The sequence below is a fragment of the Mustela putorius genome, unplaced genomic scaffold (genome assembly GCF_011764305.1).
Source record: "Mustela putorius furo isolate JIRA1106 unplaced genomic scaffold, ASM1176430v1.1 tig00000487_pilon_pilon_pilon, whole genome shotgun sequence".
Taxonomy (NCBI): domain Eukaryota; kingdom Metazoa; phylum Chordata; class Mammalia; order Carnivora; family Mustelidae; genus Mustela; species Mustela putorius.
In genome coordinates, this window is record NW_025421399.1 from 3,882,417 (window position 1) to 3,903,855 (window position 21,439).

General features: G+C 53.2%; 2 protein-coding genes across 3 annotated transcripts in view; one reads left to right on the forward strand and one right to left on the reverse strand.

The window, feature by feature from the left end:
• Window positions 1-13,778, forward strand: part of WNT3 (Wnt family member 3) — a 47,459-nt gene extending 33,681 nt beyond the window's left edge. Inside the window, exons 2-5 of one of the 2 annotated variants that reach the window (XM_045080827.1) lie at window positions 3,052-3,293; window positions 6,819-7,084; window positions 7,775-8,262; window positions 8,355-11,644. In XM_045080827.1, the coding sequence (XP_044936762.1) occupies window positions 3,052-3,293; window positions 6,819-7,084; window positions 7,775-8,254 (988 nt within the window). In that variant the 3' untranslated portion in view covers window positions 8,255-8,262; window positions 8,355-11,644. The other variant, XM_004772450.2, reaches the window with a different exon arrangement.
• Window positions 13,779-17,099: 3,321 nt separating this feature from the next.
• The window catches only part of NSF (N-ethylmaleimide sensitive factor, vesicle fusing ATPase), a 151,383-nt gene continuing 147,043 nt past the window's right edge, over window positions 17,100-21,439 (reverse strand). The window contains exons 20-21 of the mRNA XM_004772448.2: window positions 19,217-19,272; window positions 17,100-18,763 (exon numbers count right to left, since the gene is read on the reverse strand). Coding sequence (XP_004772505.1) covers window positions 18,718-18,763; window positions 19,217-19,272 — 102 coding nt within the window. The 3' untranslated portion in view covers window positions 17,100-18,717. The remainder of the gene's footprint in view (window positions 18,764-19,216; window positions 19,273-21,439) is intronic.

Sequence of the window (21,439 nt, forward strand, 5' to 3'; positions counted from 1 at the left end):
ACCAATAATGGGGGATGACATGGGACAGGGCCCCTGGTGCCAGAAGTGACTGTGGGACAGACTGGTCCAGATCAGTGTGTTATGGGGGCCGGAGGTCAAGCTGATGGCAAGCGTGGCCACCATAGGGGCGGTCCACACCTCCAGACCCGGACATGGACTGAGTTCGCTATGGTGGGGACACTGGGGAGACTGGCTCTGGCCAAAGGGACGGACACTGAGGCTGGGAAGTGGGTGCCAGGTCTTCCCATGCTGCTCTGGGACAGGGAGGGGCCAGACCAGGAGACGGGGAGGGGGCTGAGAATCACCACCCCATTCAGGACCAAACACAGGTGCGGTGACAGGGGTGGCAGAATCCCTTATCGGGTCTCAGCTCCCCTCTCTAACTGTCCTCCTCTGGGGCATCAGGTGCTAAATGTCAGAGGAGGGAGTGGGGAGAGCCCGGACTTCTTCCCAAGGGAGCCTTGCCCCCACGCCGCTTGCTCTGCACTGTGTTGACTCTCCACCCTGAACCCTGGGCGGATTCCTGCGGGGGTGACCTCAGAGCTGCTGGGACAGCTGGGGGGTGGGGCTCGAGGCCCGTGTTAAGAGCACGTGGGGAGGGGGTGCCCAGGTGTCTCAGCCGGCTGAGCGTCTGCCTTCAGCTCAGGTCATGATCTCAGGGTCTTGGGATTGAGCCCCACGTCAGGCTCCCTGCTCAGTGGGGAGTCTGCTTCTTTCTCTCCTCCCCACCTGTGCTCTCTGTCCCCCTCTCTCAAATAAATAATTAAAGTCTTAAAAAAAAAAAAAAAAAGAAAAGAAAAGAAAAGAAAAAGGAGTACATGAGGAGACAGCCTGAATGGGGAGGGAGGTTCAATTCTGACACTGTGCAGTCCTGCAGACTGGGGCAGGGTACTTAGCTTCCTGGCCTCAGTCTCCTCATCTAGGAAATGGGATAATAATGATGATAATGAGGTTCGGGGAGGATTACCTAAGGCGATAGACATTAGTGCTTAGAATAGGCCCATCATGTAATCAGTGATGGCTATTTGAACCTCACCGTTCTTGTGATAAGCTGTTTATGAGCGTAAACAGAGTTGGGACAGGAGAGAATGGTCCCTGGGCCCCCTCGGGGGCTGTGTGCCGTGTGCTCATGGGGGCTCTGGGCTGACCCACTCATGCTTCGTGAGGCAAGAGATCCATGGGTGAGTCAGAGGGAATGGGGTCCAATGAGCCACTTCTTAGCCCCTCTGTAGTCTGGGTTGGTTCCTCAGAACGCGAGGCCACGCCGCCCAAAAGCAGGGCTGCCGTAACACCCCCTTCCACATCCTACAGTTGTTCTAAGGATCGAGGGAAGCAAACCCAAGGAAAAGGCTCAGCCCAGCGAGCATGCTGTGTTCGGCCACAGGCCTGGCATTGGAAAGCTTGAGCAACTAGCTTCCTCCCTAAACCCCAGCATCCTGGTCTTCCTGGTCTGGGGTGGGGGGTAGTGATGTTCTCCGCCTTGGAGAAGTGATCGGGAATCTACAGGCAAAGCCACGTAAGAGCTGATAAACAGCAGGCGTTGAGTTCAAGCCTTGTGTCTAGTCCAGGAAGCTTGTGCAGATGTGTCTGTGTTTTCCTGATCTGCATTTGGGGTCTTCTGATCCCTCTTCCCAAGGCTTCTGTCATCTCTTTGTGTGGGGGACTTGACTGAGGTCACTGCCGGACTGGAGCCTGGTTATGGGTGTGAAGGGGGAGGAGGTGGGGCTCATGCAACCCTTCTTCCAGCTCGCACTGTCCCTGATCACAGGGCTGATGGCAACTGACCTTCAAGTCCACTGAGACCCTCAGATCATTTTCTCAGTTTCTCCTGCAAAATGTCATTCCTGCTGTTCCAGGGCTGAGGGAGAGAGTGGGAAGAGCAGCACCTTGGTTTTCTAGTATTTTAAACTCTTATTCCGGCTCCCCACAAGACCTTCCTTTCTGCTAAAAAAGCTGAGAGGTGGTTCATCAGCCTTTGGCTCAGGTCATGATCCCAGAGTCCTGGGATCCAGTCCCATGTCAGGCTCCCTGCTCAGCGGGGAGCCTGCTTCTCCCTCTGTCTGCCACGGCCCCCCCACCTGTGCTTGCTCTCTCTCTCTTTGACAAATAAATAAATAAAAATAAAACCTTTAAAAAAAATTAAAGTCCTGATGTCCAAGCAGTCTGTTAAAAAAAAATAATGCTGAGAGGTTTACAGGATATTGATTGAGAAATGAGGGTTAGGAGAGTAAGGTGACTTGGCCGGCAGAGTGTGATCTGGGATCTTCTCCCTCCTGACACTGAGCTCCACTTGTCTGGAAACAAAGCCAAGCTCCAGTCTCTGGTAAGAGGTAAGATGGTACTCTAGAAACTTCTAGGAAGCTGCCAAGATGGTCATGGAGGCCCCAGGGGACAAAGGTCAGAGGACTTACTAGAAGCTACTGATTCCCTAGGGAGGCACTGGGGGCTTTTGGCTGGGCAGGCAGCGTCCGGAGGAGGCGGTTAAGAAACACTGCCATGGGCAGTGTGTGTGCGTGTGCACGCACGTGTGCATGTGCAAACCTAAGGCACACACGTATGTAATGAATTCCCTGCTGGGACTGGAGCTTCTCTGTTTCTCTGCTTCAGCTGGGGTCAAGCCTGCCACCTCCCTCGCTTTAGGTTTGGGTTACTTCCCATGGGTCACTGGAGTCTGTGTGGCCCCAGAAACTCGGACTCTGTGCAAGATTGTCCAGGCCAACCGCGTCAAGGCCCATCAGGGCAACTGGCCCACAGCCTAGGAGGGATTTAACCTGGAGCCCCCAATCCATCTTTCCAGTCCAGAGTTCTTTTCACGATGTGCCCCTGAGAGTCCCTGCGCTCACATCAGATATGCCCCCGTCAGAGGGCTGCTGGCTGGGCTGGAGATCTGCCCCACAGGGGCAGGGAGCACACTGAGGCACCAGCTTGCTGGCGGGTCTGGGTTCGGGCTGACCCAGGGGCCCTCCATGGCTCCACCCACCCCAGAGGGCTCACGAGGAAGAAAAAGGGCCCCTGATGGGCCATGTGCCACCACCCTGTGTCTGCCCGCAGGTCCCTGGCCCTGGGCCAGCAATACACATCCCTGGGCTCGCAGCCCCTGCTCTGCGGCTCCATCCCGGGCCTGGTCCCCAAGCAGCTGCGCTTCTGCCGGAATTACATCGAGATCATGCCCAGTGTGGCCGAGGGCGTGAAACTGGGCATCCAGGAGTGCCAGCACCAGTTCCGGGGCCGCCGCTGGAACTGCACCACCATAGACGACAGCCTGGCCATCTTCGGGCCCGTCCTGGACAAAGGTACTGTCTCTGGGCTGGCTAGCAGGTGGGGGCGGGGCTGCCGGGGGTGGGGGAGGAGGACCTGGTGACCCTTCCCCCTCAGGATGCCTCAGCTCCCAGCCCAGGGTCCCCAGGGGAGGACCACAAAGCTGGGCAGGACCAGCAGCCACCCCAGAAGCGGGTCAACTCCCTCTCTGGACTGACCCAGACTGTCCCCCTGCCTGCCACACCTTCCCGGGTGCTGCTGGGGGCTGAGCAGCTTTGAGGTGCTCCATATCCTGAGATCCTAGGGCGGCAGAGGAGGCCATGGCCTTCCTCCCCACCCCACACCTGGCTGGCACAGTGGAGTGGGGCAGGCTTTGTTGTGGACATTTGTGACATTTTCCCACCACTGTGTTAAGTGCTATGTAAATCTAGCTTTTGGGGGACCACCACCTCTAGGTCCCACCCATATAGAAAATTCTGGAACTGAGGAAACTGGTGTTTGTGGCATTGCATTGCCCCCAAGCGTTTCAGTGCAAAGATTCTGCCGGCCCCCATGCCCCTGCATGGGGGATCTGCCCACCAACTCTGGAGGGGCTCGAGGGCCGGCTGGCCTCTGGGGAACTTTCCTGCCCTCCTGCAAACCAGGAGTCTAATTGGCTGGTGCCTGAAATGAATGGCATTCACACAACTTGACCTCAAGCATGACCGGGAGAGATGGTGGAGGGGGGCGACTGCTCCCAAGAAGGGGACTTTGGGGCTGGAGAGTTCTGGGTTGAAGATGGGCAACTCTAAGGAATGGCTGCATCCCGGGATTTGATGACCCCAGCAGGCCTCCTGGGACCACTGCTCCCTTTCAGCAGAAACTTGAACCCTCCCGCCCCAGGGGCTTTGCCACCCAAACTGGTGAGCCTGGCCCTCCCTTCTCTTACAAGAACTATATTTATAGCCGGAAGGAAAAGGTATCTGAGAGCCAGGTGGATCTGATGGGGGGAGTGGGGGATGGGGGCACTGAACCCTACCTTTTAGTAGGCAGTCCCCCTTTACCTGGGCTTCAGGTATGCTGGGTCTGTCTGACCTACAGGCCATTGTCAAGGGACAGAAGACCAATTAGCGAATCAATGGATGATGATTCTGTTTACGCTTCTATTACCAAAGCTAATTATTCCTTGTTTACATAAAAGGTTTGGCCTCTAATTGGGGCCAAGTGGCGGCGGTTTGCATTTCAAACCTGATCTTGCCCGGTGTGTCAGTCTCACCGCCTTCCGGTGCCCCACCTCGGGCCAGGTAGCGCTTAATCAAACAGCCTGGCGTCTAGACGCGCTCCCCAAAAGCAAGACTCGCCTTCTGATCGCTCTTACCCTCTTGGGACATTTGGCAATGAAAATCGGGCCTTTGAGCTTATTACCCATCCACGCCTGTGTTAAATGTTTTCCATCACGTTGTAGGTTCTGGTACCTGCCTTCATCTCTGAATTGCAAGAGGGCAGTTCTGTGTTGGGCGGGGGCTGGGAGCTGGGTAGTAAGTCAGAACCTCGAGGAATTTGAAGCCGAGGAAGGTCCGGAAGAAGTCCCTCACCCGCGTCGCGCGGGCCGCCACGCGTTCATCTCTGCACCCCCGGACCCCACCCCACTCCACCCCACTCCACCCCGACCCCCACACACACGCTTTGAGAGCCGGGGGCGCGGGGATGGGGTGCGCCCTGCCCGGGGCGCGCACCGCCGGCCGAGCCCGGGACCGGCTCCCCACGGTCTGGCGGGCCGGGAGGCGGGGCCGCGGCCGGCCGGGGACTCGCGCGGCACCCGTGGGGTGGAGGCCGCGGGGGTCGGCGGCCGGAAGGCGACGGGCCGCGACGGCGGGGCGCAGGGGAGTCCGGGATCGCGTTCCGCGGGCGGGGCGGCGCGGGCGGCCCGGAGGGGCTTAGGCGGCTTGAAAGGGGCCCGAGCGCCGCCCCCCACCGCGCGGCCCGGCCCCGCGCCCGCTGCGGCCGCCGCGCCATTCACACGCCCTCTGGCCATTCGGCGCGGCGCGGGGGCGGGGGGCGCCGCTTCAATGGGGATTTCGCGGGCCGGCGCCGGGGCCGGGGGCGCGGCCCGGCCGCGGGAGACGCCCGTTGCTACGCGGTGGCGGCCGGCCCGGCGGCCCGGGCCCGGCGGCCGCATTATGCGGGTAATGCGGTGTGACACCGCGCGAACAAAGGCGGATTGAGCGGCCCAGCGGGCCCCGCCGGACGGGGACCGGCACAGCGGGGCTGTCAGCGCCGCTCCCAGGCTAATCCCCGCCCCGCCCCCGCCGCCCCCGCGTCCCCGGGGCTGGGAACCGAGCGCGGCCCGGGGTCCGGGCGCCGCCGCCGCCCCGAGAGACCGCGCGCCCGGCCGGAAGCGAGACGCTGGCCCTCGGCGCCGCCGCCGCTCCCGGGCGCCTCGGGGAGGGCGGGAGCCGGAACGGGGGCGAGGAGAGCGGGGCGGCGTTGGGGAGGTATTGGGGTGAGGGGAGGGACCGGAGCCTTGGGCTTCGGCCACCCCCCGGTCTCAGTCCGCCTGGGCGGCGCGGGCTCGGTGCGGCGGCGGGGCGTCCGTGGAAGCGGGTCGGGCGGCTCCTCCGCAGGTGGCCCGCGAGGCTACCCGGCTTCCCGGCTGTGTGCAGAGCGGCGATCCCCCTCAGCATCTGGCATGGGAGCTCTGGCTTCCAGCCGGCCTGCGTGGCCTCAGGCGGGTCACCGCCCAACCTGGGTTCCTCGCCTGTCCGGAGAGTTGGGCTGCAGGTCTCCCAGGCCTTGGCCCTCTAATCCTCAGTGTTTGCATCTGTAGAATGGGCCTATGTTAAGACTTTCTGCACTTAGTTAAGAGGATTAAATAAGATCAAGAACCTGAAGGGCAGAATATGGTGCATACTGAGCGCCCAAAGGTGGTAATCAGGATCCTGAAGTTGGGGGACACCCCTGAGAAGTTCTCCTCTTCCTTCAAAGAATTCTCCCCTCATGGCAGGGAGTGGGCATGGGACTGGGTCCACTCTCCTCCTGGTCAGGAGCTCTGGTGGCAAAGGGAAGTTTTACCCGTTTTACAAAGAGGGTAACTGAAGCTCAGAAAAGGAAAGGGTCTGCCCAAGTGCATCTAGGTGGGGGATGGGGTGGACTTGGGTAGTTTAGGCAGTAGGTTCCCAGGCTTCCCTCCTGCAGGCCCCAGGCCCTCTCAGGATGGGGAGGGCTCAGGCCTGTGCTGCAGTCTCTGGAGTTGGGGCAGGTAGAGGGTAGGGGGCCTGGGGCCAGGATGAAGCAGGACCACCTCACCTCTAAAGCAACCGGCCAGAGCTACAGTTTCTGCCCCTGCTTCTGACAGGCTTGGCTCTGACCAGTACCTGGTATTGGGGCCCTGGGTTAAGCAGTTAGCTGCCCTCTGCCTCAGTTTGCTCATCTGTAAAGTGGGGATACCTCAGAGGCTGGGCCAGCCAAAGGGGGTGGGAAGAGTACCTCGACTCCTCCCTCTTTCCTCGGGGCTGGCGAGCCCTTCTTCCCGGCTGGGGAGGTCGAGGCAGGACCCCGCCTGAGCCTTGCCCTCTCCGCAGCCACCCGCGAGTCGGCCTTCGTGCATGCCATCGCCTCTGCGGGTGTGGCCTTCGCCGTCACGCGCTCCTGTGCTGAGGGCACCTCCACCATCTGCGGCTGCGACTCGCACCACAAAGGGCCGCCTGGCGAGGGCTGGAAGTGGGGCGGCTGCAGCGAGGACGCCGACTTCGGGGTGCTCGTGTCCCGGGAGTTCGCAGACGCGCGCGAGAACAGGCCAGACGCACGCTCGGCCATGAACAAGCACAACAACGAGGCGGGCCGCACGGTGAGCTGCGGCTGCCCTCGCCCGACCCTGCCTGGTACCCCTTTGCAGACCGTGTCCCTGCCTTTCCTGCCTGGCCTCGCCCCCGCCCCACCTTGCCCTTCCAGTGGCCCTCGTGCATCCCGGGCTCCCTACTCTCCTCTTTCCCCTTGGCAGAACTTTGGCCCCCACCCCACCCCCACAATCACCCGTCCGTTCACCCTTTCTCTCTGGGCTGTTCCCCATCTGCGCCTGCCAGGGGATGTGTCAGCTCAGGAGTGAGGCAGACCCCATGGAGCAGGTCCCCGCCAGCCCATCTGGTGCACTTGGGCTGCCCAGGCAGGACCATGAAGACGGGAGGGCCTGACTTTGAATTCAGCCTCCACAGCTTCCTCTGGTTGTTTGACCTAGGGCAAGTCACTTAAGCTCCTGGCCTCAGTTTCCCCATCTATTAAATGGGGTTCACAATCCCTATCTCCTACAGCTTTGAGAAATGGCTGCGATTTCTGCCAATGCTTGGGCTATGAAGGGGGAGGGAAACAATGGTCATCATTCTTTAGGTCCGTACCTCAGCTCCAATCTGTTTTCTTCCTGACCCCCAAGTAGAAATAGAGAAGGTTCCAGGGATGGGGTGGGCGGGGGCAGAGCGGGAGGACCTAGATGTGCTCCCGGGTGAGGTTGTGCTGGGGGCCAGCAGCTACTCCTCTTCCCCAGACCATCCTGGACCACATGCACCTCAAGTGCAAGTGCCACGGGCTGTCCGGCAGCTGCGAGGTCAAGACCTGCTGGTGGGCCCAACCCGACTTCCGCGCAATCGGCGACTTCCTCAAGGACAAGTACGACAGTGCCTCGGAGATGGTGGTGGAGAAGCACCGTGAATCCCGCGGCTGGGTGGAGACCCTCCGTGCCAAGTATGCGCTGTTCAAGCCGCCCACCGAGAGGGACCTGGTCTACTACGAGAACTCCCCCAACTTCTGCGAGCCCAACCCTGAGACGGGCTCCTTTGGCACCAGGGACCGGACTTGCAATGTCACCTCCCACGGCATCGATGGCTGCGACCTGCTGTGCTGTGGCCGCGGCCACAACACGAGGACGGAGAAGCGGAAGGAGAAATGCCACTGCATCTTCCACTGGTGCTGCTACGTGAGCTGCCAGGAGTGCGTCCGCATCTACGATGTGCACACCTGCAAGTAGGGAGCCAGGTAGGGCTGCGGGCGGGGCGGCTGCAGGGCCTTGGGACAGGGACCCTTTTCTCCCAGCTCCTCTTCCTGACTAATCCACTTCTCTTTCTGAGCTGTCCCAAGACACCCAAGTTTCCACGGCCGAAGCAGGAAGCCAGGATTTCCTTGAGCATCTGTGGGGATGGTCCCTGGGCAGCTTTGGGTGGATTACGCAAAGTACGGATACCAGCTGAGCATGTGCACGCAAGACTGCATGAAATTGACTAATGTTTGTATACAAGTTACTAAATTATGAGCCAGGTCTGGTGTTTGCATGGCCACTGGCCATCATTACTGAGCATCTGGAGGCTGAGCCAGAGGAGGGATATTGGGGGGCTGGAAGCCAGGACACCTGACTTCTGGTCTCAACTCTGCCCTGTTCCAGAAAGTCCCTAAGTTCCTGTTATTTCATTTCCATGGGCCTCAGTTTTCTTACCCTAAAACGAGGGGGTTGAAATAGTTGAAATAATAGGCCAAAGATCCTCTCTCTTTCACCCCGGGGCAGAGTCATTTTGCATCCACCCTGAACTTTGAGGGCAAGTTTTTGCACAAGCATAAATCCTACTGACCTTGAGGAGGTGGGTGGGGGAAGCGGTGTATCAGCCCATATCCTGACAGATCTAAAGCTTGGGTGGAGCGGGGGCGCTCTCACCGAGTTTATGGAAGGGGATGGGGAGGAGGAGGAGGGATTCAAGTTCAGAGTGGTGGTGGTGAGTAATCAAGGGATCAAAGGCCAGTGGGTTATGTTCCCAAGCTTCCAAGAGGTGGCCTGCGTGGGAGACACGGTGCCTGGCCCTTGGAGCCATCGGTCCCCAGCATAGGTCAGGACTGATGTAAGGTGGTCCTGGAGTCTGGGAGCTGGAAGGTCCGAGGCCACTGTGCCCTCTCTCCCTTTTCTCTACCTGAGAAGGAGCCTAGTATATAAAGGCGTGAGCCCTGGTCCAACAGCCACCACCTGCCAGCTGGGGGACCCCAACAAGAGAGTTTTTATAGATCTGCCTCCTTATCTATCTTCCTCCCTGGAGGAGCCATGGGGACCGTGCTTGGTTCATTGTGAAGAACATACCTTGCTTGGTTCATTGTGAAGAATAAACCTGCCTGGGTTATCCCCCTGGAGCAGGGCAGGAGCGAGCACCCCACCGGGTCACACAGCTCCACGGAGGGCACCTCGGAGCTGGTGGCTCCGGTCCACACTGTGTGGGCCTGGGGATGGGGTCGGGCCTCTCTGCGGTGTGGAGGCCCCCACATCCTGGGGACAGCTCTGGGTGAGTCCCTCTGGGAGGCCCCTCAGTGGAGCTCGAGTTAGGACCTGGCAGGGACAGGGTCCAGAAAGGCAGCCGGAGGCATGGCTTTGTTCGTGTCTGAGTGGGCGCCGTGTGGCCGGTGGAGAGGGGACGCAGGTGGCCCAGCTCTGCCAGGTACTGGCCCCGGAAGCCCGAAGTCTAGTTTCCTCACCCGTTCCGGGGCGTCGGGAGCCTAAAGGAAGTTTCATGAGGCCCCAGGGAGCTACCAGAAGTGAATGCTTGTCCGAATCTGATACTAATTGGGAGTGATAACTGCCGTCAAGAGAGCTGAGACGTGAGGGTGACATCACCTGGGCGAGTTTCATTTCCTGCTTCTCACAGAGAAAAAAATCCACGAATATGAATGCATTCATGGGCTCAGTGTAGCGTGGCCACTGTGGCCGGAGCCCGTGTGGGGTCCCCAAGCAGGACTGGGGGGCAGCTGAAGGGGAATTAGGATGCCAGAGCACTAATGGCGGACCCATTGCTAGGATAGGGACCTTGAACTTCCCGTGTGGGTCTTGCTGGGGCTGTAGAAGCAGTAGGTGTTCTGGCGCCTCCTCTCTCAGGGCAGGGTTGGGGGAGGCCGCCAAGAGAAGCCATCTGCCAACCAGCGGAGGGAGTCTCTGGAAAACTCTCCTGCCTGCCACCCGTGTAATTAGTGCTGATCCTAGGAGGAATTAATACATCCTCAGCTCTCTTTGCTCCCATTTCTGAAGGACAGTGCTATTTTCTCCAGTCTTAGACACATGGTCTCAGATGCCTTATTTAGGCAGATCAGGGCCCCGAGCCCTTCTGCTCTGGGCACTCTGGAGCCCTTGCTCTGGGACAAGTGGAGGACTCTCCCCACATGGTGCCCTTTGGACACATTTTCAACTTGTTGAGTGATGTGGGGCAGGCTGGGGAGCCTCTCTGCGCCCCAGTTCCCTCATCTGAGAACAGAGGGGTGGTTGTGTGGACCAGAGGCTGGATAGCCCCGGGGCTGGGCCTGGTTCATGGTCCAAGGAGGCAGCAAAGATTCCCGGGACCAGGCAGAGCTGACCTCCGTGATTGACGTTCTCCAGGCATGGTGCTTGGTCTTGAACCACAGGCCCCAGACTGGCTGAGACCCGGTTACCTCTCTCCTCCCTTCATCCACAAAGACACTGCAGGCAACATGGGAGCCTTGGAGACAGGCTGACAGGGACATATGCCTTCCACACACTCAGTGGGGAGCCCCAGTCAAAACGGCTTTATGCCACGGGGAGATTCCCAGTCCTTCCCTGGTGGGGAAAACACCTTTTCCATTGCCTGTGGCTTCTGTCCAGTGTCTCATGCTAATGGCCGATTGCCTACCTTGCAGGGACCAGGCATCTTCCTTGTTGCGAAGGGGCTCTCTCTGGACAAGAGGCAGGGGGTCTGGCTGGCCCCAAGTGCTGGATCTGTCACTAACTTGCCACAAAACCTTGGGACGTGTCCGCTTAGTCTTGCTGAGGCTCCGGTTCTGCCCTAGTGTAATACTCTTCCACTGGCCCTGTCCACAGCCCGGGAATGGGAGGTTGGTTGGGAATGCCCATGAAAGTGCTTTGGGCCTCTAGTCCTTGGTGAGATGTAAATACATAAATGAGTAAGAGGTACACACTGGTGCTCCCCTGGGAAGGAATTATTCATAGTTAATTAAATAGCCGTGCTCCTGTGTAGACGGCTCATTATTAAGCCACTGGTGGGACAGAAAAGCACAGTGCCCACGTCAACTCTAGCGGGGAATGGGGCCCTGGACCGGAGAGGCCTTCAGTCGCTCTACAAGGTGGACTCCTGCCTGGGGGTCTCTGTCCGAGCTCCTGGCCAGAAGGTGGGGCAGGTAGGGTTTGGGTCCCAGTCAGTGGTGGCCCAAGCCCTCCTGATCCTGTTTAAATCCCGCACTCTCCCTCAGCAGCAGGCCCCCAGAGCCGAGGAGGGGGCGCAGGAAAGCCCCTTGAGTTCCCCCTTGCCCCCGAGTACAGGAGAAACGAGCTCTCCCCTCCGCAGCCTCTAATCTCGGCACCCCAATGGGCGGTTCCTCCGAGAAAGGGATTACAGGTCTGATTCTCCCTCTTTGTTTTCCAAAGGGCACTGGGAACGGGTGAAGTGTGTGGCTGGGCAGATTCACCGAAGTCCCATGGGAAAGCAGGACCTGGAGCCGGGCGCAGCCCTCAGCACCAGGCAGCCAGGAACCCGGACTGTTGCCAGACGCCCGTGCGGTAAATGACCTGGACCCGAGCTGCCCGCTGCCGGGGAGGCCTCCCTCCCCCTCTCTCTTAAGTTTCTCACCCTGCTGTGGATGGTGTGTGGTTTTTAACGAAGGGGCTTTCTTTTTAGTTCTCCAGGGTCTGATAGGAACAGACCCCAGGCTTATCTTTGCACATGTTAAAGAAAATAAAAATGGAAAAAAAAATTCTACTCCGACAGAACAGGCTGGGCTGCCGTGAGCTCTCTGCCTGGTGGTGAAGACCTCGGCTGGGGCAAGATTCTGTTTCCAGACGGCGTCTCCTGGTGCCATGCAAGATGCCTGTGCGGTGGGCGTTATGAAGTAGGACAGAGCCCAGCAGTCTCCTTTTCTCTGTCTCCTCCTGCTCAGATCTGATAGACCTCCACATTCTCACGAAAGCCATAGGGTTAGCTAGGATCCAGTGGGAGGGAGGCCCAAAGCAATTGTCGGGTTGGAGGTTGGGCTTGGGAGTCCTGAAGCACCAGGAGCGCTGGGTGGCCTGGCAGGCTGTTGGAAGAGCGGCTGTGTCTTGTTCTCAGTCTCGCTTCCTCGGCAGCGCTGTTCCGCACGCGAGGCCCTTGTGAACCGCAGTCCCAGCTCCCGGTCTCCTGCTCCCCTTCCGCGCTCTCTACCAGGAATGCAGGGCAGGGCTTGGGGCTTTTTTTTTTTTTTGGATGAACCGATGTAAATAGGTTATGTTTAGGGGGTGGTGAGCCTTCTGCAGCTCCAATGGGCTTCCTAAAGAAAGAAGCGGTATCTTTAGAAGGGGCCATTCACTCCCTCCCGGCCCTGCTCACTGGCAGATTCCCCACCCAAACAACGCCCGGGAGAGCAGCTGGGGAGTCTAGGGTGCCTGGGTAGAAATCAGACAAAGGGTCAGAGTCAGAGCAGCAGCCGATTCCTGATGTTCCAACTTGGTGACTTGTAGCTAGGGAGAATAACACGGCTCCTTAGTTCCCTCTCTGATAAAGACCTGTCTTCCGGCCTCCTTTCCCTCCTTTGGCCCGTGCGGGTAAAAGAGAAGCGCAGAGTTCTTTAACACACACCTGCCGGCCTCACCTGTGCGCAGAGAGCCCGCCAGTCCACGCAGTTCCCCAGGATCTGGAGGGGGTGTTCGAAGGCGGGCAAGCAGTCACTTGCTCCCTCCGGTAAAACCTCTCTCTCCGCTGAGCTCCCCGTGCTCCACCAGGTCCTCTCAAGAGTCCTGAACGGAGAGGCCAGCGGACCGGACAGCACGAACCCAGGCCACAGCTCTGTCTTAGGGAGAATCAGGAAGAAGAGAGGCGGCAGGGGTAGGGACGGGAAAAGAGATGTTTCTTCCTTTCTTTACTCTCTTCTCTCTTTGGTCTAACACTGACCTCAGCTGCTGGGTCAAGTGATCTTCCTGCTCCACTCAGGCAGGCTTGCCAAGACCGTCTAGAAGCCATGCCCGCACTCTGGAATCTGCGGGCAACGAGCCCGGCTACAGATACACGTCCCCATCCCCAGTCCGGAGAGTCCGAAATGCCCCTCCCCATCTCACTTTAGACTGAAAAGTTTTCAATCATGTCAACCGGATAATGCTTGCTTTATGTGAGAATTATTTCAGCAGAACGGATACAAATGTTCAGAACAGTCTTTTCATATCTATGTATTCTATATTAAAAGTGATAAAGTCATGTTTCTGGGGCGTATTCAAGTAGCTGACAAGTAATTATTTAATAATAGTACACTGAGCACATTGTAGTAGTCAGGTAATAGTATCCAACCGAAACTTCCTACCGACCTGCTGTATCCAAAGTTTTGTAAAAAGTTGTAGAAGTTGTTGATCTTTTTGATTTTATATTCAAAAAGTCTCTTTTTATAAATATTATTTATTATACAATGTATATACCTTTGAGTTAACTAAGATTATATATTATATAAATATATATATATTTGGAGAAAATCTATTTCATCATGCAGTTTTTTTCTGTTAAGTCATTAAAGAGAAGGTAAACTTGAAATGGATACATTGTACAATGTGTGGGGTTTCCAGATTAACGCTCAGGAGGTTGCGAATATCCGATTTCTGGATGTGGTGGCCTCAACTTGCACCCTGAAGTGAGTGGTCCAGAATAAAGCCATTTCCTCTGTTCTCTAAGCAGGATCATCTCAGACATCATGGATAGTGGGTCTCATCTACTATAGGACTTTCGTACAGGCTTACCTTGTTCTAAGTCAACATCTGACAAGTAATTCCTAGGTTTGGAAGTAAGCGGTTTGGGCAGTAATTCCTTTCATAGACTAGCATTTCCACTGCACAAATGAATGTCACAGACACTCAAAAGATGTGGCACAAGGCCAGCAGCCCACGGGGTTGGTTAATCCTTTCCTCACCGATGTTTTCAACTCCATTTATTGGGAAAATAGGATTTGCTCTATTGAAAATGAAACCTGACTGGAAGTGGCTTCCCCTCCTGCTAGCTTGGCTATAGAAAGGGTAGGTCGGTCTGGAAGAAGAAATGGTCTGCCTTGGCCTCCGGGTGGCCTGGGACAGGTGTTATTGTTGGAGGTTGGGCAGAAAGGACCCAGCAGTGGGCACGCTGTGGGAGGGGCGTTCTCTTCTCAGACTGCTGCTTCAAAAGGACTCACCTGAAGTTCGCAAGCGATGCTCTCTCGATGATGAGGGGCAATAACTCGGTTTTATGACAATAGACCGCCCTTTGGTCTTCACACCGACCCATAAAATGTCACCTTCGGTTGATGTGGCACAGCTAAAACGCTTTCCTTTTCTTTCTCTTTCTCCTGATTTACCTTTATCAGGAGCAAATCTTACTCATCTCACTGCAGAGACAAAAACAACATAAAAATAAAGCAGCCTGCCCTGGGTGCTGGCGCTGGGCTGCCTTGTGCTCCATTCAGACCTCGAACCTTAATTAGGAACGGCGACTAGAAGTTCATGAACTTTATTGTGCCCCTGATGTGTCTGTGTTTAGTCCCTGAAAAGTTTAAACCACAAAAAATGGTTGTGCTGGCTGCATAAGTTATTGGACATGGAGCGTAGACAGAAATCTCCGTATCTCACAGCCTGGCTCACCTTGTACTTTGCTCCGGCATAAAACTAATACTTGTCTCTCCCAATATCCTGAGTACTTTTCTTTTCTTTCTTTCTTTTTTTTTTTTTTTTACCTATAAGATTGCCAAAAATTTAAATGGTCCCTGTTCATACTTACCAAGGCCATTTGCAATCCTTTCTATGATTAATCATATTCTATGATTAAAGAGAACAGTTGATTACAGTGCTTGAACATTCAATTTCTCCATAAGTATGAATACTAATAAGAGGAAGCTTTAAAAAAAAAAAAGACCCAAAAGAAAGAAACAATATCGTGGGAAGATCTCTTTTCAAGCAGTAGCTTGGAAAGAATGTGAAAAAAGCAGGAGAGAACGTTCGTGAGTTCAAGGCTCGGGAGTCGGGGTACAAATAAAGGCAAAGGAAAGGCGGAGGAAAGCAGGGGGAGGGATGATGGGTAGGTGATTCTAGACGGATCCAGTGGTACATCCACGCCAGCCCTGGGTATATAGATGGACATGGAAGCTGTGGCTGATCGACACACAGATGAGGAAAGTCAATGCAGCAAAATGATGATGGCTATACCGTCGCTTCTCTTAGCTTGACAGAGAACTCTTAAGGAGGCAAAGAATGACCTTACCATTAATCTGATACTCCCGAGAGAGTGTGACTAAGTTGGTTGTGTGGAGAGACTGTATGTTCCCTCATGTACATTATGGAGGGGAAATTTCAAACTTGAGTCCCCCTTGCAAATGCTGCCTTCACAGCTTGGGATTCCTGCCCATCACAGGCACCCTGTGGAGTGTCGTCCTGTCCCGGTGTCCGCACAGCACACGCCCTCCGTGGCTCGGCTCCACGGCCCGGTCCTGGCACTGCTTGCCGGTGGAGGAGAAACTCTAGATCATTTTGCAATAACTTCTGAAACTGACCTGCTTTTTTGAACTTTTATCCACACCTTCCCCGGCGTCGTCTTTGAAAAGGTTTATGAATCAGGTGGCCAGGCAAGGGATGGGGAAGTCTCGCTTCTGTCTTCTGTGCTTGGCCTGGCTTGGTTGTTTTATGCTGACTCAGTGCGTCAACAGGTCTGTTGACCAGGATTGGATTATTACACACTCAAATCTACTCCGTGACTTGCTGTTGAAACTTAAACCAGAGGCTATTCACCGTAATTTTTAGGACATGGAAAGACAGCTTTAAAGCAAACCGTGTTCAGATTCTAGCCACCATTATAGTTTTTCTGCTATATATTTATTTTTAAAGATTTTATTTACTTGAGGGAGAGAGAGAACAAGCAGGGGGAGGAACAGAAGGGGAGAAACAGGCTCCCCGCCGAGCAGGGAGCCCCGATATGGGACTCCATCCCAGGACCCTGAGATCATGACCTGAGCCGAAGGCAGATGCTCAACCGACAGCCACCCAGGGTCTGCTCGGTTATATAGTTTTGAAGGTATTTCAGTGAAGATGTACAAATACGGAAAGGATGAGATAACCTCCTTTTCTGAGGTTTTAATTATATCTTCTGACAAAAACTAGCCTGTTCACAGTGCATCCATATAGGAAGAAATCTAAAGCAGCAGCTGCCGGTCTCCTTTGCTTTGTGGCTAGGCCTGTGACGTCGTACACTCTCTCACCCTCTGCCCAGGGCAGCTTTGAAGTGCACTGGGACAGCTTCAAGACCCTACCTTCCCAAGGTTATGCAGGACCCAGGGTGGCCCCGGGGTCCTCCTAGGAGGTGTGGACAACTCCTGGGGAGATGACCTCTTTGCACTGAGCCTTGCTGATTCTCTGAGCTGCCTTTCGTCCTACCCTCATCCAACTCTAAGCATCGGGCTTTTAGGCTGAGATCCGACAGCTCAGAAAAATGCAAAAAGGATTCCAAAAATGAACCATGTGAAGAAATCCCACTGAGAGTGTTTAAATCCCTCGGTTTGCACATTTCAAAGGAGGAACTCTAATTGAGAAACAATTTTTCTTTCTGGATTATTACTAACCCATTTACGGCTTTGGTCTGCTTCAGTGTTTTAATAAGGCGAAAATAAGCAAAATAAGTATGAAGGTTCTTGTTGTGCATTAACTCCTGAAAATACGTTATTGATATGTTTCTCTTTTCAACGGAGTATGCTTCCTAAATAATGAAACCCAGAGATTTTTAAATAAAAATCCTCCATCTCCTTAGGCTCGTTAAGACAAGGAGGGGCTTTCCGGAGCCCCCGCTCTTCTTCACACGTTCCTATCAGTTACGTGTCGTTTTGTACAAAACATGGTCTACAGGATGTTGTCGAGGATAGGTACTCTTTATTGCATTCCTTCATTTGCATGAAACAATATATATCTTTCAATATAGTTTTGGACAAAACACAAAGACATAAAGATCATTTAACGAGAGCCATCAGTTAATACAATGTGTGTGGCTTTCCTGGGAGGAGAAGAGAGGCAAGCACAACAGATCAGGGGACCCGGGGTACTGGCCATCAGGGATCACAGAATTACACAATACAAAATCTACTTTTTAAAAAGCCACAAAATAAGCTAGGGGTGAAAACCCAAAACGAAGTAGCTAGGACACGGAAGTCAACCAAAAATATACAGATGGCAGGATCTGGAGATAATTCGCCTTCTACCATGGGCACAAATGACAGCTACACCCAAGTGCCACTGTGGCCACAAGCCGCACGGGCGGCATGAGGCACCTTCAGGTGGCTGCTGACTGCTCGTCCCTGCATTCGAAGCCGCGGTGGGGAGACAGTGGTGCGCTTCCTAAGTCTCCTCACCGATATGATGACCTGACCTGTTCCTTCGAACTCAGTTATCAGACAAACCACTGGTGCTCCTTCGCCTTGTAAGGAGCGTGTGGAAGGGTAAGGAATTGTGTTAAACGCACTGGAATGGATGTTAAAAAGTCTCAGGGTGAGGGCTAGAAAATGGTTTCTTCTGGAGAATAGTGTTTTATTTCGATGCTGGATAGCACAGAGGGTTTAAAATAAAGGAAGAATAAATTCTAAGTCATTAAGCTGAGGAAAAAGAAAAATGGTGATACTAGTAATATGCCTCTAATATATGCCTCTAATATTGTGTTTTCCCATTTAGACCTGGACACTAATTAGTGCTGAGGTTTATAAGAGGACTTTATTTTAATGACTCCTTTCTGTTCAGGGGTGTAGGCTTTTTCCATACAGGTTTTTCCCAAGTCGTTAACAACAGCTACCACGTGGTCACGGCCGCCACATCTCTTGCCACGGAGCACATGAGTAACACTGAGGGAATGCCACGGCCAACACAGTGGTATTCGGACTTTCTATTAAGAAAGATCTCCTGGCTACAACTTGGGAACATCTCTGAAAATGACTGCAAACCACATCTTAGAAATCCAAAGCCCTGTTTCTTCAGGCGAAAATAACCAACCAGTCTTCTGGGAGAACTTTTAACCAAACACCCAAGTAGCTTTAGTGTTATTACAGGCGAGCTGTAAGATAATCCCTCTGAACCCATACCTCTAAGTCACTGCTCCTGGTTTACATCTAGAAAGTCTTCCTTCTAACAGGCCCGGTGCTGTCCTACGACACCATTACATTTACTGAGAGGTTTGGGGTGGCGAGGGTGGTACTGAGCTTGAAATGTGTAGCGCCCCCAAGTGCAGCGACTCCTGCACTTCAGGACCAAGGAAGAAGAAATCATCCTAGCTTGCACAGAGAGGTAAGCAGAGCGTTCTAGAGCAAATGTGTACCTTCCACAAAACGGACCGAGTAAGCACAAGGAAGGGAGTTTTATTGCACTAATCATGCAGAGTGAGCACGTGTCGAAGGCAGGGAACATTTCACTTCGTCTAGGATCTTGAGCAAGCTGAGTGAAGGTCCCAGGCCGTCTTCACTCTTCACCGTGGTCACGTCCCTTGGTCACTGTGCGTGTTCAAAGAGTCCATTTTCAAAGTCCAGGGGGCTACTGAAAAAGAAACACCCGAAACAGAAAAAGCAGATGAGGGTGTGCAGAAAAACCATTTATCACAAAATCACTAAAAGCTTCTTAATGGGTTTTCTACATTTTTTTTACTATGCATTTGCTATTAAAATAGCATTTCACAAAAGAAAACGGTGGTAGCCCCATGCATTTAAAAGCAGGTTCCAATAAATATGTACCATCGAGTTTTTTCCTGCATTGCGACAAGGAAGTTTTGCGAAGCAGGACAAGGAGAGCAAACCAACAGTACAACCAACTTCCTTGCTTGGTCTCTCAGACCTACAACACAGTGAAGAAGGCTAATAAATGGAAACAAAGTTGTCCAAGAGAGGTTGAGAATTCAAATGTTTATGTACTGGAGAGCAACGCTTAGAACAGGCACCGGGATTGAGCAGAGGGCTAAGTCTGGCGGACGGCCCTAACGTTGTGTGTACTTACGCGCCTTCTTCTCTTAAGAGGGCCAAGAATTTTCTCACACGGTATTCAGGATCCATCTAAATACATCAGCAGAAATAAAGAACATGGGTTAATGGTACCATCTAATAACTATGCACTTCATGCCAAGGAAATGCTCGGTTTCATACACCCACCAGTGCCCTGCTGAGTCACAGAAATACGTTACCTGCTCCCTGACCAATATTCTGATACACAGCGAAGCAGATTACATCATTCAGGAGTGAACGGGGTTTCCCGGCACAGAGAATCACTGTGCACGAGGCTCCAAGCGACCCAGCCGGTCATTCCCAGGCACCTCAGCAGAGTGCCCCCTTAGCTGGCGCTGTGTGAGGACGCAGCAAGTCGGAGAGGACACGTGTGAGGCCAGATGGCGGCTGCTCACATGGGGCTGAAGGGCATCCAAGTCCCAGGATTCATCCAACACATGAAAGTGAGACCAAACTTAAACCAACTGAGGTTGAGTAAATGACTAACAAGTAGCTTATTAACTTTTCATGATCGACACATTAGCTTTTCTTAGGCTTGGTCTTCCATGCAGTTTCTTCTTTGCAATTAATGAAAAAATGGTTCTGAAAGTAAAAATAATGAAGAGTGGAGTGACTCCCCTAACATGGCTGCTGGATAATCTGGGTCTCCTGTGGCAGAAAAAGCATCGTGATAGCAGAGCCTGGTTGGCTCAGGCTGGGGAGCATGTGACTCTTGATCTTGCGGGTTTGAGCCCCAAGTTGGGTGTAGACATGACTTAAAAATAAAATCTTCAAAAAAGAAGAAAAAAAAACCCATCATTCTGAATCTGGGAGAAGATAGGGGAATTTTGGTTCAGGGAGCCAAGTTTAGGATATTACTGATTTTCTCTATTCATTTTCCTTTTTATTCATGTTTATACTAATTTATTTAATTATATTTTGTTCTCACTGGTCCTCCAGAGATGTGAAGTTATCTAAAAAATGATCACGAAACACATCTTTAATTCCTCAAGATGAATTTTTATTGAAAGAAACATACCTAACTTTTAAAAAATGTTCCAGGGCAGGAGTCTGTTTCCCAAGAGGGAACTCCCTGCCCTCCAGGGAGAGCTTTCAAATGTCGGTGCAGCTGTGGGGAAATGTGCAACTAGATTCCCCCCCACCACATTTTTTTTTTTTTTAAGATTTCTTCTCTTCTATCCCAGAAAAACATAGAACAGAAGTTTCAAATGTAGCAAAGTTAAGAGGTCAGACTACAAAGGACTAAGAAAAAGTGTGAACAGCTAACAAAAGAAACATTTTCCTTCTTTGGGAATAGAATTACATATGAATCAATTGTCAAGTTCTTTAAAAAAAAAAAAAAATGGAACTGGCTGGAACTCAGCTGTAGTCAGTGCTTGCAGGTCTTTGCCCATTAAATATATTTAATATGTGTGAGCAACGACTTACTGACTTGCCTGTAGCTATGGAATTAAAAGTCAAGAGAAAGGGAGGAAAAAAGTAATCTAGATAAATGACTTTATTCCCTCAGGTGACATCCAGTCAGAGCAGATCCTCAGCACTGTGCAAGTTTTAACAGAATCGTGTATCGTGAACAGAGAGGTAACATGACTTATATTCTGCTCAACTACATGCCTCTCCACTTAGGCTTGGTCTCTCTCAGGCAGATCTGAAGAGAATTCACTCAGCTGCACGAAATCCATTTGACAAGAAGGGGTTCAAACTCAGAGGCCTATGAAGTGTCCGTCGCTGAAGATGAGGCCAGAGTGCCCCACTCACACGAGAGGCATTGAGGTGATCGCTGACCCGCGGGCATCAAAGGAAGAAGGGGTAGGGACTGGAGTGAAAAGCCCACATAGTTTCTCCTATGCAATTATTGAAAAAAAAATTATGCTGAAACCAAAAAAATGAAGAGTAGAGTTGACGATCTTGACAGATTTATCTTTTCCCAAGCAAAGAGCTAATTCATCTGTATATGCACCTTTACCAAGGATAATCCTAAGCCAAGGGATTAGTCTGTAACTTCAATTTACCACTCGTTGTGGAAAATAAGTAAATTTCAATCCGGCTGAATGTTCCATACATTCAACTATAGGTTTCTGAAAGCCACAATTCTGTTTTAAAATAAAGGTACCAGGAAAGATTAAAAAGCATTCACTTTGCGTTCTCCATTCGTTATTGGTCCAAGAGCCTGTTTCTGGTGTAACCGTGGAAGTGAAACTTTACTTCTGCCACCCGC